At 66.1% G+C, this 27634-nt stretch overlaps 1 protein-coding gene across 2 annotated transcripts in view; it reads right to left on the reverse strand.

Moving 5' to 3' along the window:
• The window catches only part of KCNQ1 (potassium voltage-gated channel subfamily Q member 1), a 316086-nt gene extending 291740 nt beyond the window's left edge, over positions 1-24346 (reverse strand). For both annotated transcript variants that reach the window (XM_042958455.1, XM_042958456.1), the window contains exon 1: positions 23938-24346. In XM_042958455.1, coding sequence (XP_042814389.1) covers positions 23938-24317 — 380 coding nt within the window. In that variant the 5' untranslated portion in view covers positions 24318-24346. The remainder of the gene's footprint in view (positions 1-23937) is intronic.
• Between the last annotated feature and the right edge of the window lie 3288 nt (positions 24347-27634).

Raw genomic sequence — 27634 nt, forward strand, 5'->3', positions numbered from 1 at the left:
AGGGTAGAAAAAAACCCCAGGGCCGTCCAGCCTCAGGGAGGGAGGTTAAATTGGGAAAAGCTTCCCGGAAGGCCGTTTGGAGGAAGGTGTCAGAGCCATAAAAACGTGGGAACCCTTTGATCCCGCCGGGGAATCTCCTGCGAGGAAATAATCCAGGTTCCGGGCAAAAATGAACATCCAAGGATGTGCATCACAATCTTAGAAGAGTAAAGTGGGAAATCAGCCGGCCGTCAACGGGGGGACAGGAGGCAGGATCCGTTACGTTGGGTCCCCCAGCAGAACCGCTAGGCAGCCTTGAAACGTCACGTGTGAAAGAAGAACGTGGGAAACACTTGCCCCGAGTCAAGTGAAGCAAGATCAGCAACAAGTGGTTTCGCATCGTCCCCATTTTATCAGATATTTACGGAAACACACACGTGCAGATACGCGTGGTGACAGGTGCCGAGGGCCTCCTCTGAGCTGCCGCGAATCGGAGCGTGTTCCAAAGAGGCTGCCTCGCCTCCAGCAGCCACGTAGGGCAAAGGCCTGCCTCGTCCCCATTTCGTGGAGGAAGAAACTGAGGCACAAACAGCAAACGGCCCGCGGCCACACAGCTCAGGGGGCGAGCTGGCCGGGGCCCTTCCGCTCACCACGGACGCACCACGGGCACACACTCTTTCGCGCACCCCAAGAGCGCACGTGGGCACACACACACACGCACGCACGCACACCCACCGAGCTGGGGAAGGACCGGGAGGGGGTCCACAGCAGGCGTCGCCGGGTGAGGGTTCGATAAGCAATTGTAATGACTTCGTTCAAATTTCGGAACGGTCTACGTTCAACGCGTCTGAGTTTTGTGATCAGAAAAGGCGATATTCTAAAAAAACGCGTCCCTATGTTTTTGAGGACATAACCAGAAGCTTTCCAGCCGCCGCTGAAATGATCACGTGCTTTCGACGAGCGCCAGTGACTCAACGTGTCCTATCAGCACATTTCGGAAGAGTAAGCCGCCCACGCCCGTGGTCAGGAGAGAAACCCAGGGTGGTTGTGGTAATTTCTGGTAACTCTTTACTTATACGGTTTAATCGCAAACTTACAGGATAGAACCGCATGAGAAACCCCCAAATACCCTTGGCCCAGATTCAGCAGCGCTCACGCCGCCCCTTTTCCTGCCCTGCGCCCTCCCTCTCCCCCGCCTCCTCCTTCCCTCCGTCAGGTTTTCCGGAAGCATCTGGGGGTAGGTCTGCTTTCTGCCAAATACTTCCTTGCCCGTATCTCAGGAACAAGGACGTTCCGGTCGGTAACCACAGGACCGGCGTGAGAATCGGGGAACAGGCCACACACACGCCACCGCTCAGCTCTGTGGGCCAGCGCCCCGCGGCCGGGCCCCATCCTGTCGTAACTCACACTCCTGTAATCTGAACGCTTCTGTAGCTTCTCCCTACGGTTTCTTGACCTTGACATTTGCAAAGAGTTCAGGCCAGCTACTGCGCAGAGCGCCCTTCACCCCGGTCCACCTGATGTGTCCTCATGATCAGGTTCAGGTTCTGGGTCTTTGGCGAGAACTCGGCTGGCTGAGGACGTCCACTTGGGGGCTCCTGTGGTCGGTCTGGCCCCTCCTGAGGATGTTAACTGTGATCAGTCGGGCACGGTGGCACCAGCACGTTTCATCCCGCAAGGACGAATCTTCTGCTCGTCACCACCGAGGGAGATGCTTTGAGGCCGGGTACCGAGCCCTCCCGTTGCTCTGGCTTTGCCCACCAGGGTGGGGTCCCCACCGATGACCGACCACAGGGAGGCAACCTTCCCGGCCTTCTCGCCTGAGCTCCTCGCATCGCCCGCACGTTGTGTGATGGCCTCTCCTTCCACACTTCGGGATTTAGCGTGCTGTTGTTTTAAGCCAAATTCTCCACCTCCGCCTGTGCCCAGGGCCGGTCTGTAGTCGCCTCTTTGGGGGTCCTCGCCAGGCCTGGAGGTCAGCACTGTGCTCCCAGTGGAAGCGGGTGGCCGCTTGGTGGCCACGGTGTCGTCCTGGACGGGAAGGGCCTGGAGGCGTAGGTCGCCCGGCCACAGGCTCCCCAGGAGAGAAACGCCTTCTCTCTCGTGCTCCCCACCCTGCACTCGGAAACGTTCAAGCACACAGAACGGAGGCTGTGCCGTGACCGGGCTCGCAGCCCCCGGGGCCACCTCATGGAGGGTCCCGATCGCGTGTCACCCTGCACGCATCATACCTCCCGGGGCCCCTCGGTGGCCTTTCCGGCTTGTTCTGTATTTACTGAGACACCTCCTACTGGCTGGGCTCTGACTTAATGTCTTTTCCCAAATAAGCGACCGTCTCGCGAAGTTTCTCCGATCCGTTGGAACGCAAGTTTACAAGTCAGAACCTATCCTGGCTTTGGCATAAAATCCGCTTTTGTGGCTGTCCCGGGAACGTTGTGAAGGGCAGATCTCTTGCTCACGGGGCACAACCCGTGCGTCCAGTGATTGAACCATATACCAGCAACGGAAACGACCCTCTTCGCCCCAACTCTCTGTGCCAGATGCAGGCTGTGCCTCTGTTCTCTCCTGGTGCAGTTACTTGAAAACCTTCAGCCGTTCTTTTATTTCCACGACGCCACTCCTGGCTCCGTGATGTTTTTATAGGCAGCATATATTTGAGTTTGTTCTCAATCCATTCTAAAATGCAGGCCTTTAGGAAGCGACTCTCAGCATGGTTTACATGCACAGAGATGTCTGGCCCTTTGGGGCAGGGGAGAAAAGCCAGTCTGGGGTGGGGGGTGGGGGCCGCAGAGCTGGGGAAGGGGGTGCAGGTTCAGTTGTGCTCTGTCTGGGGCAGAGGTGATGCTGCGGGAGAACCAGCAGAGAGCGCGAGCTGAGTCAGGAAGGACGGGCACCCTGTGCCCTGTGAGGACCTCTAGGGGCACCCAGCCCAGCTGGGAGGGGAGGGGAGGAAGGACGTGGGGCTGCCGGTGAGGGATTCTGAAGTTCAGGGCTCCTGCCCCCCAGCTGTGGGAGGCCGGAGGGGGGGGCTGCTCTCCCCCCCTGGGGGAGGGGAGGCGGAGGGGGCGGGGTCTCCTGCTGTCTTCCAGGAGGCTGGCTCCTCCCCAGGTCTAGGTCTGGAACACATTCTCTCCTGGACTCGGCCTTCGGGGGCTGCACCTCATCACAGGTGGACACTGGGGGCCTGACATCCACGGACACCACAAACAGGGAGGCCCACGAGCAGTTTCACGGATGGAAGTGTAGGCTCTCCAGGCAGGGTGGGGACGGGTCCCGGGAGAGCCTGGGCGACCAGCACGATGGGGTCCAGGTGGGCGAGGAGGGGACGGCAGAAGGGACTCCAGCCGGGGCCTGAGCGTGGGAGTCCGAGGGCCGGCAGCGGGGGCTGGGGGGAGCCAGGCCACCCGAAACCAAGACCCACTGGGGGCGGCCCCCCCAAAGTGGAAGCTGTGGGCGGGGCACTGCTGTGGGCGGGGCCCGACGGGCAGCTTGGCCCAGCAGCCACGTGACCCCGCAAGCCCGCCCCCCGGGTGTAGACGCCAAAGAAAGAGAAACACGCACGTTCAGCGCCGCTGTACTCACGGCAGCCCAAGCGCCCGCGGACGGAAGGACACATCCACAAAACCTCTCCCGTCCTCACAACGGAGCACCACGCAGCTTGAACAGCCCTGACGTGCAGACACCTGTCACGGCCGGCTGAAGCTGGAAACACGATGGTAAGTGGAGGCAGCCGGGCCACGCCCTGCACGGTTCCACTCACGCCAAGTGCCCGGAACAGGCCAGTCCAGAGGGACAGACAGCGCACGGGGGCCGCCCGGGGCCCCGGGGAGAAGGCTCGCTGTTGCCGGGTTAGGGGTTTCCTGTGCGGGCGACGGAGACGCTGGGGAATTCGGAACACCGAGCTGTATGCCAGGATGGCCCATTTTGGGTGACCACAATAAACGCGTTCTGAAGCACACACATATATGGAGGTCGCCTCTGAGGTCCAAACCCGGGTTCCCATCTGGCTCTGCCCCTCGCCAGCCAGCCGGGGCACCCGGGCCTGGCTTTCCGTGTCTGTGACAAGGCTCGTGTGGGGCCGTGGGGAGGCTCCGGGTGGGGAGTCCACATAAGTGCCCGGCACTCGTCTGGGGTCCACGCGCGGCCAGGCTGACCACCACCGCCGTGATGGAGAACCATCCACCGGGGCCATGATGGCCCTCCCGCCAGCACCTCCTTCCTCATAGCGAACCTGAGCCCCAGCAGCTGCAGGGAGCCGCCAGCACGGGCTGGGACGAGCCCCTCTGTCCCAGGAGCGTGTCTCCGGCCGCCCCGCCACCCTCACACCTGAGGCCGGCGCCTTTTGTCAGGGCAGGGCAGAGCCGCCAGCAGGCGCATCCGTCGCGTCACGGAAGGTCCAGAGACCTCAGCCTGGCTGCCCGGCCTCCCCGAGGGCACCCCCACCAGGCAAACAGACGCCCCGACCTCTGGCGGTGCTCTGGGACCTGGCCCCGGGAGCCTCCTTTGCTCAGCCGCAGGGTGGGGCGCGTCCCACAGACAAGGTGACGGGGGCTCCCGATCAGGGGGTGCCGGTGCCTACCACGCCCAAGCCAAGAGCACTAGGTGCAGCCACTGCCCTGTGACCCTGGCCGCCCACCCCACCCCCTGTGCCTCCTGGCAGGTTTGGGGCAGGAGGACGTCCAGTCCAGGAGACACGAAGGTGCTGCTCTCCCCAGGCTTCCCGGGGGCAGGTCACCCTGCCCTGCCAGAGGGCTCTCGGGTGACGCCCGCCAGGCGAGGGGCATCTTGGCAAGCTGGTCCCTTGGCCCTCCCTGGCATCAGGGCCTCAGGAATCTGAAGGCTCTCGATGGGTTCAGAGCGACACCAGGCCACGCACGCCGGCTCGTCCCAACCAACCATCCGTCCCACGCCAGGCACCTTGCCACCACTAGGGACACAAGTCCAGACCCGATGGGAAACGGCCCTGCCTCTTGGGGCCCCCGGCACAGACCCCTCCCCAGCCCTGTCCCCGGGGCCCTTGCCAGGACACCTCGCCATCCCCACCCAGGCTCCCTCCCTGATGAGGCCCCCAACCCTCTCTGAGTCCCGGACGCCACGGGCTCCCAAATTCCGTCCCCGTTTGCTGGTTACTGTACAAATACTGGAGAAAAATGAAAGAATTGCCCCGGCCTGCCCCCAACATGTTGCCTGCTCTCCTTGGCCCACACCAGCCACTCCCTCAGCCACACACGGAACATTCCAGAGTCAAACCCACAGGTGGGAGCCTCCCCTGGGGCAAACGGGGGGCTTGAGACGCCTGGGACTCTGTGCCCACTCCGCCTGGAAGGTGCTCCCCACCAGGGGCCAAGACTGGGGGGAGGGGCAGGAAGCTCTTCCCCCAAAGTCATCCCCGCCCCAGCCCACACCCACCCCCTCATCAAGAGGCCCTCTCTTCATGGCCATCTGGGTACCCTGGGGTGTTGGGGGGGGGGGCTGTGGGGTCAGAGGAGTCCAGGGTCGAGTCCTGGCCCAAAGCTGGGAGTCCTGTCGCCCCACAGCGGCCCCGGGAATGTCAGGTGTCCTCCCAATGCCCTTGAGGATGGTGTGGAAAGGGTACACAGCATTATCACATGTGCTCCTCGAACAAGCGGGGGACGTGGCAGGAGAGGCCCGGTCTCCTGGGTACCCCAGACAGGGAAGGGGCCCGGCGAGCGACCTGGCCAAGCACACGCGGCAGGCAGGAACCTGAGCTGGCCACCCCCACCCACACATTCACATCACAGGGACCCACAGCACGACAGCCTCCCCTCCATCAGGGGCAGAGGCCAGCACCCCGAGCCCCAGGCCAGAGCCCTCAACGTTCCCTCTCTGCGTGCAGGCGCCTAACCCCGGATGCACAGGCTGCCCTGTGTGATAAGGGACACACACACACACACACACACACACACACACACACAGCCACGGTGTTGCCATGGTCAAAACCCAGGGCCAGGACCATCAGGGCCACCGGGCCCTCCAAGTCCTGGGGGCTTATGGTGTATAGAGCGACACGGAGATTTCTGCTGGGTCTGCTGACCCTCCAGTGACCCACAGGTGCGCGGAGGGAGTCAAGGCTTGTTCGTACCAGGGGCTCCAGGACCCTGTCCCCGGTGCTGCGGTCGCTGTGAGGGCCGTGCCCCTGAGGGCAGGGGCGGACAGACATTCGGGGACTCACGTTCACAAGAAGCCTCAGGCACAGCTCACCCCTGACACGGAAACGGAGTCCACACGGGCCCCGGCCTAAAGCCGCAGCCGAAACCGCCAAGGTCTGGAAGAAAGCGCAGATGTGGGCCTCAGGCTGCTCGGGGGTTTCTCAGACTTCACCCAGAGTTCAAACTTGTCGCCCCCGCCAGACGGCTCCGGGCACGAGACGGGCCCACCAAGTGCAGTCTTTGCCCGGCACGGCGGTGACGGAGGACTCGCGTCCAGAACGCAACCCAAGCTCGCCATCGGGAGACAGACCACCCACGTGCTCCCGACAGAGGAAGCGGGAGAGACGCGGACGGCAAACGACACCCGGAAAGACGCTCAGCGTGTCAGCCACAGGGACGCGCCAACCCAACTGCGGCAGGGAGCCCCTGCGCACCTGCCAGACGGGCCCAACCCCGGGACGACACTTCACCCCCGCGTGCCTGCCAGGTGGTCCAACTCCAGGACCACGACACCTCACCCCTCCACACCTGTTAGATGGGCCCAACGCCTCACCCCCGCACACCCATCCAGCCGCTCTGAAGAAAGCCTTGCTAAGGGGGGGGGGGTCCGTGCACAAGAAAGGTTATTACCAGGCCGAGTGCAAGGGACCATTTGCCCGTATCACTCTGTCCCCCACGGTTCTGAGGCCGGCTTCCCCTGCCCCCTACACCTCGATGTGATCTCAATGGCTCCGCAGACCCCGTGTCCAAGAGCCACTTCCTGAGGCCGTATCTGCCTTCCCGTGGCTCCTCAGCTGACCCTCGTGGCCACACCACATCCTCTGCGAGAGCACCCTGGCCCTGCTGACCCAGGCCGAGGGGTGGGAGCAGGCAGAGCAGACACGGGGCCGGCCCTGACCTCTCCAGGGTACCCACCTCCTGCCGGGCACGGGGGCGCCACGGGGGTACCCACAGCTCAGCCCCGCCCCCGGGAGCCATGGGGGGACGAACCCACCGGCCCTGCAGGGGCCTCCCCACCCCCACCCCCCAGGATACCCATTCCGCAGGCCCGCTGACCGACCCTGCCTGCCTCTCAGCCGCAACTTGGCCCCTCGGCCCCCTGAGGAGGCCCCCCTCCTGCCTCTATCTGAAGCGTCCCACTCAAGCCCAGCCTCCCATGAGAGCCCACCTCGGGCTCCTGTACCCCTGAGCACCCTGCATATGCACAGGGCCCCAACTAGGTCTTGCTCAGTACCGTGACCGGGCCCTGGCCCCGGGGTTGGGGGCGGGGCAGGTCCCCGGGCAGGCGGGCAGTGAACAGTGCGGGAACAGGGTGATCCCACCCCCCGTGACCTGTCCAGAACACGTGGGCGGGGCCCCTCGGCCCCCTGAGCCTTGCAGACCACGGAGCCTAATCTCAGCAGGCCCCCCGGTCTCCGCCTGGCAGACTGGGCGCAGAGGGTGCCGGCGGGCCGTGGGGCCCGGGGCAGGATGCCTGGGGTATCGGCACGGGTCCTCGGGGGCCCCCTGCCTGCTGGGCGCTCCCGGACACAGGCCCGTCCCCCAGCGTGGACAGATGAGTTGGGCCCCACGTGGCACGAAACCATAGACACAGAACACCAGCAAGGAAGGGGGCCGGGGCCCGGGGGGGGGGGCGGGGCTGGGAGGACCAAGCCCGGGGGGGGGGCAGGGCTGGGAGGACCAAGGCCCGGGGGGGGCAGGGCTGGGAGGACCAAGGCCCGGGGGGGCAGGGCTGGGAGGACCAAGGCCCAGGCGGGCAGGTCCTGGGCCAGGCACATACCCAAGTCCCACCCCAGGGCTGGGACCCCCTGGAGGCTTCAGAATGGGCCGACGACCGGGGGGTCTGACCTGGATGTCGCTGGGTCCTGAGCTAGGCACGGTGCAGGGGCCACTCAGCCTTTGGTCAGCGGTCCCCACGGGCCGAGAGCTCCCAAACGGCCGCATCTCGCCCCTTCCCTCTTCTCCCGGGAGCACCAGGGGCCTCTCCTGGGGTGGCGGCACCCACAGAAGGCAGTAGCCCCACCAGCCTCGGAGAGCCAGGGGAACAGCCCACCGGCTCAGCTGACTGCCCTGGGCCCATCCTCCCAGCTGACCACGGCCTTCCCCCTGACGGTAGCCGCTGTGCCCAGCAGGGCCACCCACAGGGGCAGCCTGGGTCAGGCTGGGGCTTCTCCCCGCCAGGTGCTCTCGCGGCCTGAGGGTGCTCACCTCTTCCACCACCCCCCCCCCCCCCACTTACTGCCCAAGCCCAGGTTCTCAACCCCACGCTCTGCCCGCCGGGGACATTGGGTAACGTTTGGAGAAGGTTCTATTGCCACAACTCAGAGGAAGACACTAACGGCGAGTGGTGGGCACCGAGGCCACCAGGGGGGCTGACACCACAGCCCACAGCAGCCCCCCAACCCCAGGACCGCCCGGAGCAAACGTCAACAGTGCGGAGGTGGGGGAGCCCTGCCCCCTAAACCGAAAACGATCGCGATCGCTGTCTCCGGATAAGACAGCTGAGGCCTCGAGGTCACGCAAGCCCCGGGCCAGAGGGCTGCCGGGGCTGGGGCGCAGGGCCCCCCCGGCCCCCCCACCCCGAGGGCAGGAAGCCTCTCTCCCCACGCCCACCTGGCAGGAGCCCCTAGGCAACGCTGACCGGCATTCCTGCGGCCCAGCCGCAGGGGACATCTGACAGTAGTGAGGTCCCCAAAGGACTTTCTGGCTCCTGGGGACCCCATCTCCCCGGGCAAGGCCAGCACCCCCGAGGCCAGGCAGGCGTCCGTGACGCCATCGTCACTCCCACTCCAGGACAAGCGGAGCCGAGCAGGGAGGCCCCAACCACCACACGGGCAACACTGGCCAGACCTTCAGCCCTCTGCAGACAGCAGCCCCAGGACCGGGAAGGAAGACCCCAGCCCTCCGTTTCCTCCGTGACTCTCACCTGGTGAGCCCTTCTCCTGCAAGCGGGAAGGGCACCAGGGAACCACGGGGTACGGAGGGGGTGTTGGGGCGGGAGGGAGGGTGCTCCCCACCAGCGGGCGGCAGGAGGCCCCTTCTCCAACCTGGCCTGGGCTCCCCAGGCCGCCGTGTGGGGCAGCACGGCCACAGCGCTTCTCCATCTCCTTAACAAGGAAGGTCACTGTCCAGGCTTGCAGGTGATTTGGCCTGAGCAGACACCTCTGGAAAAGTCAAATGCGTTCCTGATGGCCTGGGGCACCTCTAGACGGCTGGTGTCGGTGCCCTCCCCGCCTCCCCACCGGGAGACAAGCCGAGGCAGTCACCGGCTCCCTCAAGGACGAGTCAGGTTACAAGGCAGGCATGTGCCACCAGGAACCATCCGGATCCAGACCTGCTCAGCAGCGCTCAGCCCCTGCCATGGCATGCCAGGCCGACAGTGACCTTCCCAGCTTCCGGGAGGCACAGCTGGTGAGGAGCTAGGCTGTTTCGTCCTTCCAGGGACCACCCAGCCTCCAGACCCGATGGCACGCTGTCCCGACCCACACGATAAGCATCAGGGGTGCATGTTGGTCTCTGCCCCACAGCCACCCCCTCCCAAAGCCTCTCCTCAGTTCAGACGCCACCGGCTGGCAAGTTCCCCAGAGGAGCACAGCACTGGGAGGCAGATCGCTGAGCCGGCAGGTCCCCTGCATCTCTGTCCCCACCGCCCTGCCCCGCCCCCTGGCAGACTGGGCCAGTCTCCCCAAGAAGAGGCTGGGCACCTGCCAAGAGTGTCCCTGGCTCAGTCTGAGCTACCCTGGGGACATCCAGGTGGGAGGGAGAGGTCTCCCCCGGCCTGGGGAGGGACTCCAGTCGGGCCCCAACACCCAGCATGCCCCCAGCCCATGGCCCCCCGGGGACCGCTTGTCCAGCGCCCGTGCCGTGAGCAGGACCAGAGCGAGGGGCTGGCGTGGGGTAAGACGCTGTGCAGAACAAGTCAGGGGGACGCCGGACAGAGTCACGTGATGGGGTCCGATGCCAGCCTGCCACCCGCCAGCTGTGTGACACTGAGTAGTGTGTGCCCTCTCAGGCCGTGACCCGCTTTGATGGCCAGCAGAGGAGACAGGTGCCCACCCCTACCCAACTGGCCAGGCGGTCTCGGGCCCTGTGGCTGGACACACGGCAACCCCCCCCCCCCACCATCACGGTGTCCCACCCCCAGCCCTGGGCCTCACAGGTCTGTCCCATAGGGAAGGGCCACAGCGCTGGCCATGAGCCTGCCACCCAGGCCCCCTTTCCCTCCCCCCGCCATGGAGCCGGCTCCCTTCATCTCTGGGCACAACCCCCCCACCCCAACCCAGACGGGTGTCCAACCTCCATGTCGAGCCCACCTGCGAGGGGTCAGCCAGAATGTCCTTTCACTCAGCAGGAAGCCCACTCCAGACCTGGGCTGAGCAGGGCCCCCAACATGGGCCGTGGGCTTCCGACCCCATGAGAGAGGTTGGGGCCCCCTCTGCAGCAGTCTGGCCCGCCCCATCCAACTGCCAACCCCCCAGGCTCCCCAAAGGCAGGACCCAGGCCTGTCTGGGGCCCAATCGGCAGGCGATGCTCCGCGCCCACCAGTGCACGGCCCCAGGTCACCCTCCTGGCCCTGTATCTTGCTCAGCCTGACCCGGGAGAGCCAGAAAACACTCCGGGGGCCTTCTCGCTGCCTATTCTAGCAACCTACTTGGTTTTTTAAACAACCAATGCTCTCAAAGTAGAAAATTCGCTGAGGCAGACCTGGACCGAGGATCCACGCCCAGGGTGGCCACGAGGAACCCCTCACGATCCACCCACGCAGCCCTGCCCGCCATCTGCTGTCAAGAGAGCACCGCCTTCCCGCGTGGGTCAAGCCCAGGCCACGTTCTACTTGTCCCAAGGTGTCCTGCCCCTGCCCTACCCAGACTCGGTCCATCCTGCTGCAGGGACGGGGCCCGTTGTCCCGGGCCCGCCTTTAATAGACCAACTCTAGTGCCCAGCAAGGAGGCCCCGGGACACAGGGCCCCTCGGGTGCCGGCTCCCGTGTTCCCTGTGATGGGTTTGCCGAGCAATTCCTGGGCACGTGGCCGCCCGTGGGGAAGGACGCCTGCAGCCGCTGAGTGGCAGCCAGGCACCCACGGACCCCTCCCAGGCAACGTCCTGGGGTCTCAGGAAGCAGGGAGGCCCCCGCTCTGAGCCTTGGGTCTTTCAAACCCGGTTCAGACCTCAGCTGGCCGCTCCCGGAGCTCCGAGTGCTTGCGCTGTCTGGGCATGGGGTGGGGGAGTGGGGACAAAGACTGCCACCCCACACCCCACTGCCCCAGAAGAGGCTAGAAAGGCCTGTGGATGCTCCGGGCGCCTGGCAGAGGCCTGATAAGAGCGGGGAGGCGGGGCCTACCCCTGGGGACAAGGCCAACCAGCCTGCAGAGCCCCCAGCCTGCCCATCCCCCTTCATGCCAAGGGCAGCCAGAACATTCCAGGGCTGCCCGGGAGGTGCTGTGTCTCCGGGGAGCTGCACGCCAGGACCTTGAGCGGGCCCCGATCCAGGGGGAAACACAGGGACTCACCTCCAGGGACCGCAGGGGCTTTTCAGAGCCCCCCATTTCGTCCTCTGCCCGGTGAGGAATGATGGGTCCTCCAGGGACACGGGGAGGTCAACTGGTCACCCAAGGGCACACAGCCGGTCAGGGATGAGCCAAGAGCAGACAATGTCAGGACTCCCCACTGGGGTCACATGCAAACCGGGGCCTCCTGGAATCTGCCCCACTCCCCACATCTCCTAAGGCCCCCTGCCCTCTGCTCTCCCACCCCTGCCCCCAAGGCCCCCTGCCCTCTGCTCTCCTGCCCCCGCCCCCTCCTCAGCAGCTGGAGAGGCTCAGACCAGGTCGGGACCCTCACTCCAAAGACGCTGCGTGGCTGCTGGACACACTGGGAAGAAACACGACCCCTGGGCAGGCCTCGGTGTCCCCTCCACCTCTGGGTGCCTCTGACCACTGCAGCCGCCGCTCCACAAGCAGGGGCCACCCTCCCACCGGCCCTACTTGCCCCCTTGCCCTCGGGCCACCCTGAGCCATGTGGTTCTCGGGTGGGGTCACTGGGTCCTAAGCCCCGCGACACCCAGGGCACGGATGGTCTCGTGCGTGAGCACCGGCTCACCGCTGGTAACAGGGGGCCTTCGTGGGACCTGATGGGGCTGTGACAGCAGCCTCCCCGATCAGAGCTGATTCTGCTCTGAGGAAGAGGAAGCAGGAAGTACGTTCTAGAAACTGAGGCCTTTGCAGGGAGCCCCATGGCAGGTGCTCAGCTCAGGATGAGGCCAGTCAGGAGGAGGCGGCAAGTCAGGACTCAGCACCAGAGATCACAGCCCAACGCTGACCCCACCGACCACCCACACTCATGCACGGTGCCAGGTGGCCCCAGGGACAGCTGCCCACCCACATGCCCATTTATCTGGAATCCGGGCCACCAGCTGGCTTCCCGTGGCTCCCACAGCAACGTCCACAAAAACAGCCACGGGCCCAGGGGTCGTGAAGGGGCCGTGGAGCTCGTGTCCTCCCAGGACCAAGGACGTTCTACCACCTTCCGCGTCCCGGACCGTGGCTAAAGTGGCCCAGGACGGCCGACGGGGCATCAATCTACCCCAACCACGGGGGGCACAAGGCTGGCCAAGGCCACATCCACCTACAGACCCTCTCGGGACAGCAGACGCCTGCACCTGTCTGTCCATTTGTACATCCGTCTGCCCAGATATCCATTCACCCACCCGTCCGCCCATCTGTCCAGCTGCCCGCCGTCTCTCCGTCTGTCCGTCCCTGGATTCACCCTCCCATCCCTCAGGGGCCCCCGCTCCTTGCTGGGCCCCGCACCCAGGCTTACCCCACGGCAGGTGTGCCCTCACATCAGGAGGGTTGTGAGCACTTGTGCCCCAGAGCTGAGAGCTCAGACAGGGGCCGGCCCGCCGCCGTGAGGGACACTGCACGGCACATCAGACTGTCACGTGCTCACACACCAGCCGCGTGCCTGTCTCCTGCCCGCCCCCCCCCCCCGCGTTCTAAGCACGGGGGACACCGTGGACAAAAGGACAGCGACTCAGCCCCGGTGCGGACATCTGAGCGTTTCGCCGGCTCGTTTGCGACCGGCCTCGAATCTCCCACGTGCTTCCCAGCCTGTTAACATCTGTGCTGCGAACAGCGGTATGATGCGCGCCCCCTCACACCGCAGGCCACCCACCCACCCACCCCCGAGGTCCCAGGTGCAGAGACGCCCTCCGGGAGGCGCCCTGGGAGACCACCGCGCCCGGCACTGCAGGGCGTGAGAGCCTCGGAGATCGCCTTAAATGCGAACCGCAGGCTAATTCCACGTCCAAACAGTCTGCAACCTGTTGAGAGAGAAAGTCCCGGGCACTGCAGAAAGACGCTGCGGTCTGTACGGAGGGGACACGCGTGTGCCATCCAGCACCCGCACACCCAGGGGGCAGACGGGGCGTCGTGGAGACAGCGTGGGGGGGGGGGGAGGGCGCCGTGTGCCATCTGGGACCTGTCAACATTGTGATACGTGAGCCAGGCAGGACACGGGTCTGGGGTTCCGGGGCGAGGCCCAAGCTGGACAGCTCGACAGCCACGAGGGCAGGTGGCCTTTTAGAGACACACATGTGGCCGTGGCCTCCCGTGGCCCTCAGGTGAGCCCGGCCAACTCCGCCTGTGTTCACGGCCCCCACCAACGCCTCCAGCTCACCTGCCCAGACCCCAGAGCCCACCCATCCCAGCACGCCGGGTCTCCCACCACCCTCTCCCCACCGCACATCTCCAGGAGGCCTGCTCTGACTCCTTGTCACGTGCGTCTCCGTCCCCAGGCCCAGGCCTGCCGCGCGAGCCCCTGACACGGCAGCAGGCACCACGGTGCAGCTATGAGAGGCCACGAGTCCCTGCCACTGGACAGCAAGGAAGCCTGGGTCTCCCGGCAAACAGCTGAGGGGCCGCAGGGAGTTGGGAGCCGTGTGTGGACGCAGACCTCCTACCCCAGGGACCCCTGGCCCAGGGACGTGAGGGAGCCACTCGCGAAAGGGTCCCGACAGCCCCACACCTTCCCTACGGGGCCGGCGCACCAGGAGGCAGCGGCGACAGGACGGCAGGGGGCTGGGAGCGTCCACGGGAACAGGCACGCGTCCCACCGGAGGGGACGGGGTTTACTCAGGGCCCGGGTGAGGTCACACGTCACGGTCCGTCCCTGCACGATCTTCTCCGAAGGGTCCCGTTCCCTCTTATTTCTTGGTCTCTTATTTGTGGACAGAATGGGGCATCTGGCCTGCAGAGAGGGTCCCCCGGTGGGATTTTGCAGGGGTGCCTGTGTGTCATTTACTGTGCTCTTGGGGCCCTGGTGCCTCCACTCGGCTCGCATGTGGACCTAGAGGCTTCGTCCTACTCGCTCACCCGTCTACACTGGCGAGAAAGCGTCACGGGCGGGCACACGTCTGGATCTGCCGCGACGCTCGGTGCCAGACCCACGGCCTCAAGACCCCGGGCCACCTGCTCAGGCCGCAGGCAGGACCCCGAAGAGGCAGGACCTCACCAGCTCTTGGGTTTCCCCGAGTCACATTCGTCAGGGTACAAGATGACGAGCCGTCTCCACAGGGACCTGCCGGCTTAGCCCCTGACCGGCAGGTGAGCTCCAGGTGCGAAGTCCTCCTGGTGCATTTCGGTCCACGCAGCGTCCCCCCGCACCTGCCACGCCTCCAGCGGGGAGCACACCTTCAAGCTGTCACCAAGGCCTGGTGATGCGGCCCTGGTGGCCTCTGATGGCCGTCCTGCTTCCAGCATGGGCTCCACCACCACCACTCCTGCCCCAGGCCCAGATGGCTGGGATCGTCCAGGGAAGACGGTGCAGAGAGGCCACGCTCTGCGGGCTGGGGGTGCTCACGGCTAAGGGGGCGCTCCTCCCTTCTGGCCCTTTCCAGCAAACAGAAAAGCATTTTCTTCAACAGAATCATCATGAACACCTGACTTCCAGGTGCAGGCGGGAGGGTTTTCGCTTCACCAACTTACGTTGGACTTTTCCTCCTGCCAGGAGTCTCAGCTCTCGAGGACGCCGATGTAATTGCTCATGTGCTTCACCCGCGGACCCCGTGCGAAGGCCTGGGACTAATCAGGTGAGGGTCATCAAAGTGTGCTGGGACACTGAAAATTGCAGAGACGACGTGGTCTCCAGGCCAGGTCTGCACAACAAAGTACCCACAGAGCTGCGCGGGTTCCGTGGGCCCCTCCTGCTCCCTGGAGGTGACTTTGTAGAAGCTTTGGGTTGTCCCGCTGCCTTCACTTTTCTAACGTAAAGCAAGCACGCGGCCGCCTGTGACTCTCCCTCTACTAGGTGACCGGTGGCTTGTTAGACTTTTACCCTTGGCAATCACTCCCTGAGAGTGTGCAGGGATCACAGGTCCCTTTCCCACACCTGCACGAGGCCCTGCACGGGGCAGACCCAGCCGGTCCCCACCACGGCCGCCGGAAGTTCCGTCTTTTTTTGCTGTTCTGAGGAGCTCTTCAACAGACAGCCTCGTGCGCGCAGATTTTCCTGTTGGGTCGTGTTGGGGGGTTTTGTGGCCAACATTTTTGAGACAGACTCCAGGACGCGGGGCTGCCGGGGCAGGGAGGACACGCACGCACACCCCCCTCCCCACAGAGCCTACCATCCGGCAGGCTGTCCTGCCAGACGAGTGCTCTCTGCCTCACCAGCCGCCAGCGAGGGTGTCTACACAGGCTGGCGGTTCCTGCCTGTCCAATGGGACCTGGCGGTGTCTGTGCCACTCCGACCCCCAGTGGGCTCGTACCTCCTCTCTTAGGACCCCTTGAGCTGTGCTCACCTCTCGCTCACCTTCCGCGGGGTCAGTGGCGTTTTGCTTATTTGCAGGAGTTCCCTCCCTACCAGAGAGATCGAGCCTCTGTGATAAGACGCAACCTCTCTCCAGGTTTTGTCCTGTTCTTATGGTGCTGGTGTCGCAGAAAGGTTTTTTCTCACACCTGCGCCCTTCGTCTTAACGTGCTAGAGCCGCACAGGAGCCCCCGGGCTGCCTTCAGCCCACGCGGAATCCACCTGCCGCGGCGTGACCCGCGGTCCAGCCCGGCCCTCTCCCTCGGGGCCCTCCCCTCCCCCGCACCGCAGGGTTCCCCCACTGGCCTGACGCGCCGACTAGATTTTCGGCCATGCGTTCACACGTGGTTGAGTCCATACGCGGATTTTCCATTCTGTTCCACGGTCCATCCGCCTGTCCACGTGCCGGTACCACGCCGTCTTAATTACCCGAGCTTTACAGTTTATGATCTGTTGAGCCGTCCTAGCCAAGGATGCAGATGTGACTTTTACAAGGGACCCACTGGAGACGTCATGGGGCAGAAAGTCACCACAAGACCTATCCACGTCAAACGTTCGAAGCGCGTGGTTCCCCGGGCACCCCCTGAAGCTCTCCTGGGTTCCCCCAGGGGCCCCCTGCTGCAGCCCCTGCCACGGGGGACACTTCCGGGAGGCGGGGGCCTGTCCCCCTGGGTCGGGGTTCCTCCTGTTCGCCCTCCCATCCTACAGGTAAAGGCGCGGCCCCCCGCGGGACTGGGTGGGGTGGGAGTCCCGGTGTGGCCGGCCGTCTCCGGGGCTGCAGGGAGGGCTCCTGTCCGGCCGGCCTGGCCGTAGTTGCTGTGTTCAGTCTCCCCGTAGACCTCCGTGCGGCACTTGGTGGCCAATCCAGCGGGAAGAGGCAGAGGAGCCACTGTTGGGAGCATCTAAGAGGTGGCCGCCAGGTGCTTTGTGGAGCGGGAGCCTCTACAGCCTGGGGGTGAGGGCCGGCGGGCGTACGGGTGCCCCCGGGCGCGCACCGGGCACGGTGCCGGCAAAGGGGCTTCGCCCTGATCGAGGACGTTCACGTGTCACAAACTTCCAGGCGGACGTGGAATAGGTTTCCAGGGGCTGCGTGAGCCAAGGGGCCAGTCCTCAGTTTCCCCATCTGCAAGTGGCTGAACAGTAAAGGCAGGTCCAGAGTCCTGGGTGGGCAGGGGCGGGCCCTCCGACCCAGGCAGGGTGGACGGGCACGCAGATCAGGGGGCCCGTTCAGAGTTCTGCCCCGGGCCGGCTCTTCAGATCAGGGCGGGTGGCGGCAGGGAGGGGTCAGACACCGGGGCCTCGCCCGCCGTCAGGTGCTGCGTGGCCCTGGGCCGTCGCCCCCAGCCGCTCCGAGCCCACCCCCAGCCAGGGCTGCCGGGCACAGAGAAGTCCCTGAGGAAAGTGCTCCGAAAAGCACCCCCCACGGCCTCCCACACACCTCGGGGCCTGCAGGGCTCTCGGGCACACCGCTTTCCCAAGCTCAGGAATGCCGCTGGATAAAAATACCCGCAGACACATATCATCAGGCCCGGCCTGTCTGTGGGCTCGGAGCTGCTGGGCAACAGGCCTAGCGCCTCGGCCCAGGCCTCTCGGGGCCCCGGCTGCTGAGGCCGGATGCCAGGTGACCCTGTCGTGAGCGCCTGCCCTGCAGGGTGCCAGGAGGGGGAGGACCCGGGCAGCCCCCCCCCCCCATCAGCATCACCCACTCAGATCTTCTAACACCCGAGAGCTGCTGAGCCACCGGGGTCCCAGCTCGGGGGTAGAGGTGGCAGAAAGGCAGTCGGCTCCGCGGGGAGGAGCGGCCTGCGGTTCTGGGAGGCAGAGCTCTAAGGCAGAGGCCTCTGAAGGCCCGTCACCACCCCCCGACCCAGGGTGGGCAGACCTAGGACGCGCTGACGGTCAGCTCACCGGCCAGCGGCACCTCCAGGCTGGGCCTGGCTCCCACGTGCCCGGTGCCACCGCCCCTCTCCGTCCCTGACGAACGAACGGGTCAACACCACACTCCCCACTGCCCCACGGGGCCTCCGCAGGGCTGCCCGGGCTCCGGCCCAGATCGCAAGGGGCGCTGCGGGCTTTCCAGCCAAACGGCCCTGGGCACACCTGGCTGTGTGGCCTTGGGCACATCACCTGCCCTCTCTGAGCCCCGGGGTTTGTACCCAGCACCATTCATCACCTCCACTCCTATGGTGGGGGTGGGGGGAGGGCAGGGGGGCAGGGAGGGGAGCCAGGCCCCTGTGCCCCAGCACAGTCACCACAGCGGGTGCCCACACGGGCTCAGAGAAGGGCCCGCGTCTCCCGGGCTCCACGGCAAAGGACAACCAGCGCAGAGGGCGGGTCCCCTCACAGGTTGGAAGGTCTCACGTAAAGATGGCTCCTGGGGCTCGGGTCACGTAGTGTCCCTGGTGGTCACCGAGCCCCCACACCTGCTGCCAGCCAGGACCACCCTGCCCTCATGACATCTGGGCTTGCTCACAGCCCCTGGGGAGGCCTCGGGACAGAAAGTGGTGGCCCTCGCTGGTGGAGGAGGTGTGGACGGTCGCCCGAGGTGCCCTGGGGACCCGGGGCCTCCTCCACACTCAGTGGTTTCCCCGCAGAGAGGGAGCCCAGACCCAGCTGACCCTCCAGATCCGTGGGGTCTGAGCTCAAGGGGTGCGGAAATTCTCACTTCTCCTCCAGCCGCAGCGGCCGGGGGCACAGGAGCTTCCAGAAGCTTCTGTGTGGCGTCACCTCAGGGCCCACATGATGCCCCCCCGGGTCCTCGCAGACAGCTGTCCTCGGATACCGTCTCCCACTTCCCAGCAGCCAGACGTGAGCTCGTCCCAGCCACGTCACCCCTGCCAGAGCACAGGCTCTCGAGCCACACGCCATGCCCATGCCAGCCAAAAGCTGGTTCCGAACGTGGGTCTGAGAAGGGCCAGGGGGCTTCCCCGAGCGGCCACCCCGGCAGAGGACCCGCGCGTCCGCGCCTCGCCATCCAGAACGCGCTCCCAGGGCAGCACGGCCTGTCACCAGGGAGCTGGTGAACCGGGACCCTCGGGCCCCACGCCTGCCGGACCACACCTGCCTTCGGCGGCTTCCCCGGGGCACGAGGGCCTGGCCGCCCCCCGTGCGTGCCAGCAAAGAGGCCCAGCACCAGAGCAGTGAACCTGGGAACCGGCTCTTGCAACAGGAGGGAGATTCCGGGCACTCGAGTCCCTGAGAAGCAGCACACCAGGTGCCCGGCTGGACCCCGGATCCCCGGTGGACGCGGCACTCCAGGCCCTCAGCTGCTTAGCTCCACGTGACCGGTTCCTTGCTCTGCAGCTGCTCCCCGTTTCCTGGATGGCACACAGCAGGGACCTGCCGGCTCCTGGGCCCCAGTCACCCTGACCACGGGCAGCGCAGCCCTGCCGGGCAGGGAGGCACGGGAGTTTCCTGTGGTGGCCGTGACAGAGCACCACGGAAAGGGCAGCTTAAACCACAGACAGTCACTGTCCCGTCCCCTGGTCCTGGAGGCCCGAGCCCGAGGTCCAGGCGTGGGCAGGGCCGGGTCCCCCCGAGGCCTCTCTCCTTGTGTGCGAACGGCCGTCCTCTCCCCGTGTCCTCTGTGCGTGTCTGGGTCCCGATACCCTCTTCTTACAAGGACCCCGGTCACACGGGATCAGGACCCACCCCGGTGACCCCGTGTCACCTTAACCACCTCTTCAGAGGCCCTCTCTCTAAATACAGCCCCATTTGCCGGTCTCGGGGTTCAGGGCGGTGATGTAACCTTTCAACCCAAACGAGAGCACCTGTGTGCCCATGCCAGCACTCCTACCACACACAGCCAGGCCCCGGGACCCCGGTGTCCCCCCCCACCGCCCCAGTCACAGGCAGGTTATCCCACGGGCACCCAGCAGCCCCGAGACGCCTCACGTCCGTCCTCCCCAGGACAGCCCCCCAGCCCTCGCCCAGCCCCTGTGACACCCTGTTGCATGTTAAGGTCCAGTGTGTGGGGGCAGCGAGTGCAAAGGGGTCCCTCCTAGAGCACCCCGGCACCCGCAGAGGGACAGGCAGAGCCCACAGGGAGCCACCGACTCGGGGCCAGGCCCAGGAGAACATTCTCTCTCGTCTGAGCAATGCTCCCGAGTGGTGCCAGCAGCCCATCGAGGCCGCCACAGAGGAGGGGACGCACAGAGAGCGAAGGAACCTGGCAAGACTGCCCAGCCACGGACGTGCTCAGACGTGAGGCCCCATCCCCGCCCCCCGGCCACGCTCCCCGCATCCCGAGCCCCGTGGCCTCCGGACCCCCGGACCTTGGCATGTGCTTGGAGGTCCTTCCGGCCCGGGCTCCAAATTCACCCACCCCTGGACCGTCCCTCTTCTCCTCCCACCTTCCTCGTGGCCTCCAGACAGGCCTCCCCGCCTGCCCCCCATCTCGGGCTCGTGGCCTGGGATCCCCAACTGAGCCGGGCCACGACCAGAGGACCAGGCCCCAGAGAAGGAGACATGGGGAAAGGCACTAAAAGGAATTCCCAGCTTCACCAAGCACTGGGGCAGAGGAACGCGTCGGGGAGGCTCAAAGGGGCGGTGGGAAGAGGCCTGACAGCTGTCCTCGGTACCCCGCCCCCCACGCAGCCCAAGAAACCGCCGGGCCGACTTCCAGCACGTCAATGATTAACACACACTCGCCGTGAGGTGTTGCCAAAGCCTCCTTGGGAGCCCAGGAAAGGCAGGGTGGCAGGGGGACGGGGACAGGAGCGCCCCGCGGAGTCTGAGAGCCAGGACCCCCTCCACGCGCCCTGAGGCCCTCCCTCAAACCTCTCGGCCGCACCTGCTCTCAACGTCAGGGCAGCCAGAGTCGATGCTGCCTGTGGGGGGCGCTGCGCACCTGGCCGGCACCCGGGAGCGGGCTGGCCCAGGATCAGGCAGCCACCGTGGTGGGAGGGTAGGAGGCGGGAAGGGACAAGACTCAGCACACATCACCCTGCAGCTCCCAGAGCTGGAGGGGAGAGGGGAGAGGACGAAGGAGGAGGAAGAGGGAGGAAGAGGGGAGGTGGGGTTCCCGGAGGCTCACCACTCAGGGGAAGGACACGGACCCCTGGGGGTCTACAGAGGGAGGTGGGGGCCCGGCCCAGCACCCAGGGTAGGGTGGCTAGGGAAACCTCTCCCCTGCCCAGCCGGCTCCACTGTGGCCCATCAGCGGGGAGACCGGGAACCCCGCGCCTTCGGCAGACTGGAAGCCGCCACGCGGTGGGGGTGCAAAGGGCCTCGGAAGGCCGGGGGGCCAGAGGGCAGGAAGCCCAAGCAGACAGAGTCCTGCTCCCTGACCCCAGCGGCCCAGGGAAGGCCGGGGGCACACAGGAAAGGCCGCTCTCCTCGGGGCTGGCCGGAGCAGGGGTTCCCCGAAAAGGGAGGGGCGGGGGGACAGGATATCCTGGCTAATTTCCCCAGCGGCCCCCGGAAGAGTGTGCCCAGGCTCGCGGGAACCGCCAGGACAGTGGCTCCCACAGCCGCCCGCCCGCCCGCCCGCCCGGGGCCCCGGCCCTTCGAGGCCAGGAAACCGAGCCCGGCCTGCCCCTGAGCGAGCTAGCCCAGCAAGGCCAGGGCTTTCTCTGCCGCCATCTCGGCCACTCCTTCCAGCCGCACCGGGGCCGGAGCGGATGCCGTGCCCCCCTCTCACGGGGCTCTGTCTGGGCTCAGGCCCCCCAGCCCCAGGCCCCTGCTGCAATCCCAGCTCGAAGGCCAGGTCCCCTCAAGTCACTGGCCAATTCGGAGAGTGACCAGGGCCTGCTGACCTCCTGGAGACACCGGGGGTGACGGAGGCAAGCTTCCCAGGCCCCAGACAAGCCACACGCCCTGCCCGGCCAGCGTCACCTCCAGCCCTGGCCCACGCGGGGGTGGGGAGCCACAGCGGGGGTCCACCCTCCCCACCCCCCCAGGGCCACGGCATGCCTCCTCCAGGGCAGGGCCCAGAGCAGGAAATGACTGACCCAAGGTCACACAGCCACTCCAGGAGCATCCCTTCCTGGCCCGCCCCGTGGGGAAGCCACTCAGCCACCATCCCCAGCAGCCACCCCTGCCCGCCAGCTCCCGGAGAGGCCGGGCAAAGGCGCTGTGCTGAGCACACTTCCGAGGGCTAAACAATCAGAATCAGGAAGAAAACACAAGTGTAAGCAGAGACTTCCTCTGGGGCGCGGCGAGCCCTCTTCCTCCACACGGCACGGCCAGGGAGCCCGGGGGACGTGCGCCCCCAGGCCTGCATCCCCAGGATGCGAATCGGGGGTCTCCCGGAGGCCCCTAGTCCTGGCAGCACTCCAGGGGCACGGAGGCACTGCCACGCCACCGGGAAGACCCCCGGGCGTGCCTCCCCGCCTTTGCTGGGAGCTGGCACGTGGGGCTCCGGGACCGAGAGGCTGCAGGGCAGGGTTTTCTCCGGGGCCTGGCTGTGGGGTCCATCCCACCCCTGGGCGCCTCAGGTCAGGGCCAGGAGACAGGCAGCCCGTGGGAACCGTGGCACCCACAGCCGGTGTCTGACTCGTGGGGTCCCTCGGGGTGGACGCACACGAACGTTCCCTAAGCCCCAAACAAGCCACTGCTGCAACCACGGGCAGGGCCACCCACTCTCTCCCACAGACGGGCCACCGACACGGTTCGGGCACCCTCTGACTCTTTGGGAGGTGGGGGCGGGGTGGGGAAGAGGCTCCCACGCCTCTGGGGACACCGTCCCGGAGACTTGTCAGCCGACAAGACCCTCGGTGGGGTCGGCAGCAGCCCAGGTACCACCTGCACTCACAGAGGAGCCGGAGTGCGAAGCTGAGGCCGCCCCACCCCCACCCTGCCTCACCTTCCCCACAGGATGCTCCAAGCCAGCCGGAGCCTAGTTCCCGCTGCACCCCTGGGGCCCGGGGGTCTCTCGGTGGGAGAATGAAGGGCCCGACGCCCGCCCCACCCCCCCAACCAGGTCTCTCCCGGCCACAGGCCAGCCAAGGCTGCTGAGACGAGCACCTGTCACTAGAGGGAGGCTAACCCACGTGCCCCCCGGCAGAGCCCCCCCCCCCCCAACCCCCGTGAAGGCTCACGGGCCCGAGGCTGGCACCATACCAAGCAGCGGCCGGCTGAACAGCCAGGAAGTAGGACCAGGCAACAGCAGGGGAGGGCTCCAGGCAGGCAGCGAGGAGGGTGGCCCCGAGGAGGGAACTTCCTTGTGCCCCCACCCCCGAGAAGGGAGGGCCCTGCCCCACACAGGCACGCCACAGCGTGAATCAGAAGCACCTGGCTCACAGCAGGGCCAGGTGCCGCCTGTAGGGCCCTGCGTTCCCCGGTGCCCGGCCTCCTCTGATTGAGGGCTGGAACCCCGGGGAACATTCCCGCCCCGCCCCTCCCCTCCTCCTCCAGGCTGCTTCACCAGCTCGCATCTCTGAAGGGGGTTTGGGCCCTCCCCGGGCCAGGGGGACCCCTCAGGGACACCCCGCTGCCTGTCACCCTGGGAGGCAGCCCTGCACCCCTGGCGGGGAGACCCCACCACCACCACACATGGACTGCCTTGAACTGGGAGGGTCTGAGTCGCTGCTGGACCAGCAGGAGTTGGGCCCCTCCCCTCCTGGGGGCTCCCGCATCTCGGGTCCCGGCGGCCCGGAGGAATTCTCTCCTCTGCACCCAAGGGCAAGCGCCCCGGCCCGCGGTCTTTCCCAGAAGGATTAACACCTGGACCGTCCTTCCAGGGAGGCGCGGAGCCAACTGCTGGGCTCGGGCCACCTCCCCCCCACACGCCTGGGCAGAGCCAGCAGGAAGCTTCCCACCCCACAGGGTCAGACCCACACGTCCCTGCAGTCCAAGGGACGGGCTCCTCAGAGTCGCCGTTTTCCCCATGAAGCCCTCCCTTCCCTCCCGGCCGCTCTGGGTCGCACGCGGCTGGCACCGTCCCTGCGGCAGCAGGTGGCAGGAGACAGGGGGATCCGCACGCCCCTCCGCAGCCCGCGGGGAGCCCCGGTGCCCGCCGGCCGAGGCCCGCGGCGCTACTCACACTGCGAAGTGGTACACGAAGCACTTCCAGCCGGTGGGGCGCTCGAGGAAGTTGTAGACGCGGCCCTGGATGTGGGTGCGCGCGAGGAGCGGGCGGCGCGCGCTGTAGATGGAGACGCGCGGGTCGAGGCTCACGGGCGGCCGCGGGGCAAGGTCGGCGGCGGTCGGGGGCGCGGCCGGGGACGCGAGGGGCGCGGGCCCCGGGGCGCCCGGCGGCGCGATGGGTGCGTAGAGCGCGCCGCCCCCCGGGCCGCCCTCCGCCAGCTCTAACGAGAAGGGACACTTCTTGGCCAGGCCCGTGCTGCCCCGCCGGGAGCCGGGCAGGCGGCCGCAGCCCCAGCGCTTCTTGTCGGGCCTGGGCGGGGAGGAGGCCGCGGCCATGGCCAGGCAGCGCCCGCGGGGGGCCGGGCGGGCGGCGGCACCCGGAGCTGCGGCGAGGGCGGCCGCCTGGGCGCAGTGCGGGCGGCCGCTGCCGCCAGCCCCGCCGCGGGGGACCGCTGCCCGCCCCGCCCGGCCGCGGGGGGCGGGGCCGGAGGGGGTGGCGGCCGAGGGCCGGTCCCCGGGGAAGGCGCGCCCCGCCCCCCGGCCAGACGCCCCGCCCGGACCGTCGGCGCTCCGGGGTTGCCCCGGCCCCGCGCCTGCAACCGCTCGCCCGCTCGGTCCCTCCCGCGCCGCCGCGCGCCCACCCGTTCCTCCCGCCCCGTCTCGTTCGCCTGCTCGGCCCGCCCCGTCCCGCGCGCCTCCGCTCTGCCCCCCGTCGCGCCCACGCGCGCGCCCCGCCCCCCACGCCCACCTGCCGCGGGGAAGGCGCTCCCAGCGGAGCCCCGGGAAGGCAGGCGCCGGGCGGCAGGTGCAGCCACCTCGATGGAGCCGGGCGGCCGGGCAGGCCAGTCGGGTGGGGCTCGGGCACCCGCTTTACCGGACAGAGGGTGGGGATACAGAGGTAAAGAGGGGCGCCCTAGGGCACGCCCGGACTGACCCTCTCGGTGCCCGGAGGGCGGCCTGTCAGCTCTTCCTCCAACACTTTGCGCGCCCCCCCCTTTGCCCCCCCCTTTGGCTCTGTGAGGGGAGAAATATGGGTGGGCTCCGTGCCCACCAGGGCCATCGGACCCGGGAGGCAAGCCGGTCAGGACCGCCCAGCGGGAGCCCGGTGGAGGCTGCCGGAAGTGTCTGTCAGGGGTCGTCGGTGGGGTCGACCGCTGGGCAGGTCATGGCAAGGTGTTTTCAAGGGCCGTGCAGGATGGGCGTCTTGTCCTTCTGGCCCTCTGCCCCAGGCTGCCGCTGGGCCTGTGGATTTCCCTGGGTGCGGGTGGGTGTCAGTTTGCAAGGTCCTCCGCGCTGCCCCTGGCGTCCGGTTCCCTGCACCCTGGGGTGCAGAAGTGGAGCATTGGGGGAGGAACAGAAAAAAATAGCCTCTCTTGGGACATTGCCCAGGGCAGACGGATAACTGTCTGCTAGCCATGTCAGGGACAGGTCACTTACAGGACACTTCCCAGGTCTTCACTGAGCACCCGGGGCTGATTTATTTCATGTACCCCGCCCCCACCAGAAAGCCACCTGTGTTGGTGGATACAGTGCGGTCTGGCCCTTCGCCCCCGACTCCCCACCCCTGGGTGCTGCCCGCACACAGCCAGCAGTTTGTATTTGCAGAAAAATGAATGAAGTGGGTCCCAGCCTGTGCCGGGCACTTTGGAGACTCCAGGCTGGCACTAGGGAGCCTCTCTGGAAGTACAACGCTTCGGCAGACAGCCAGAGGGAGGCGGAGAGACAGCCACCACGGGGCCCCAGGGGACAGGCCAGGGCACACAGCAGGCGCTCAGTCAATCCTTTCTGAATGAACGCGTGAATGAGCGAGCTGCGTCCGCACATCCACATCCCAAGCCGAAGGAGGAAGATGGTCTTTTAATGGTGGAAGAACTGGGGAGGGAGGGCCGTAGAGAAGGAAGGAAAAAAGTGAGTTCGGACCCGTCTCACACACAGCAGACGGGAGTAGTGTTTGAGTGGGTCAGAGGCTTAAATATAAACGCTGAAGTGAAGTCACGCGGATCCTGTAGAAAGTCTCATTCCGCAACCACCTGTAAGCAGGGAAAACATGTCTAGTTGTGCTTGAAATCGAGACGATGCCTGAAATTAGCAAGGTCAAAAAGACAACCGAGCAGCTGGAAGGAGAATTTACGACTCCCATCGCGGCTGGAGGATTGATACAGCACCCACTCGTAAAGGACATGTGATGTGGGACAGAGAATGACAGACGGCCTCCGGGAGAGTGGGCCCAAGACGGGAAGGGTTCACAGGAAAAGGGGCTCGTGGTCTTTGCACTTAGAGAAAATGACCGACGTCACTCGTGGCAGGAAAAATACAAGCGAAGAGTACATTCTGATACCCCGTTCACCTATCTGATTGGCGAAAATCCAGACGTCTGACGGGGCCCCCATGCCGCGGGCGAGGAGGCAGGGCTCCCGCACATCGGGAACTGACCCAGAGACCCGGGGTGGGGGGGGGTGGGGGGGGTGGAAAATGGTGCACACACGGGCCACGCAGCGGTGTGCTGGTTGTATCAGCCAAACGCCGGAAGCAACATCCCTCAGTTAGTCGAATGCGATACGGCACCGCCCCACAGCGTCGCCCACGATCGAAGTTTTCACCGGCACGCGAAGGCCCAGGGCACCCAGAGCCCACGTTGTTCCTGATAGGAGTATTGTCACTTTGGGATTAGGTATAGGATGTTAAATTCCGGGACTTTGGGTGTAAGAAATAGAAGCATAGCCATCAAGGAAATACGGATCAATCCTTGGATCGGAATCGGGAATCCTGGCATCATCTGCTGTGCCCGTTTATCTGAAAACAAAATTACCTTCGAGCCCGTCCGCCGAAAAGGTTCAGGAGGGGCCCGTGGGCAGCAGGACAACTTGAGCATGAAAAAGACTCGTGGAGCAAACGACCTCATGGCTTAAACCGTTGATTCAGAGCGAGGCTAAAAAAAAAAAAAAAATCCTCGCTGAGCCTGTGCTGGTAGCGGGGCCGGCTGTTCTGGAACCGAGTTCAGAAGGGACGGCGGCGTGTGTATCCCGCCCGCCCTTTTCTGAACCAGGCTTCAGGGGCGAGAGGCCCAGGTGCTGGAGGTGTGCCCTGCTCTACTTCCCGATAACGATTGTGCCGGGTCGGGAGTCACTTTGAAGCAGTCGGCAGGGAGGGGTGGGGGTCAGAGTACAGATTAGGCCAAACCGCCTCTGAATTGGCCATTGTTGGGCTGGCCACTGGGCAAGGTCATGACACTACCAAGTTTACTTTCTGTGTCCGTTTCCATATTTTTTAAGTTGTAACGTGTTGCCACCCAGGCACCCGGGGAGGCTTCCCGGAGGGCCACGTGCTGGCCTGGGGCTGCGGCCCGGACGGCAAGGGGCTGGTGGGCGTGCCCTGAGCCGTGCAGGAGCCTGCTCTGGGGGTCCTGGGCGGTGGCACAGGGACACTGGGGGGCACGGAGGCTGGCCACGAGGTTGCAGAGAGCTCCCTGCGAGCCCCACCCTGGGGGAGAACCCGGGACCGAGGACCTAGGACCCAGGACCAAAGGCCCAGGCCCCAGGACCCGGGACTGAGAACTGAGGACCTTCCTTCCGGGGGGCCACAGGCCAGCTGCCGTGGGAGGAGCCTAGGCTCATCGAAGACACCTGGGCAAACCGAGGCTGGTGAAGGGTGGG

This window comes from Panthera tigris, chromosome D1 (genome assembly GCF_018350195.1).
Source record: "Panthera tigris isolate Pti1 chromosome D1, P.tigris_Pti1_mat1.1, whole genome shotgun sequence".
Taxonomy (NCBI): domain Eukaryota; kingdom Metazoa; phylum Chordata; class Mammalia; order Carnivora; family Felidae; genus Panthera; species Panthera tigris.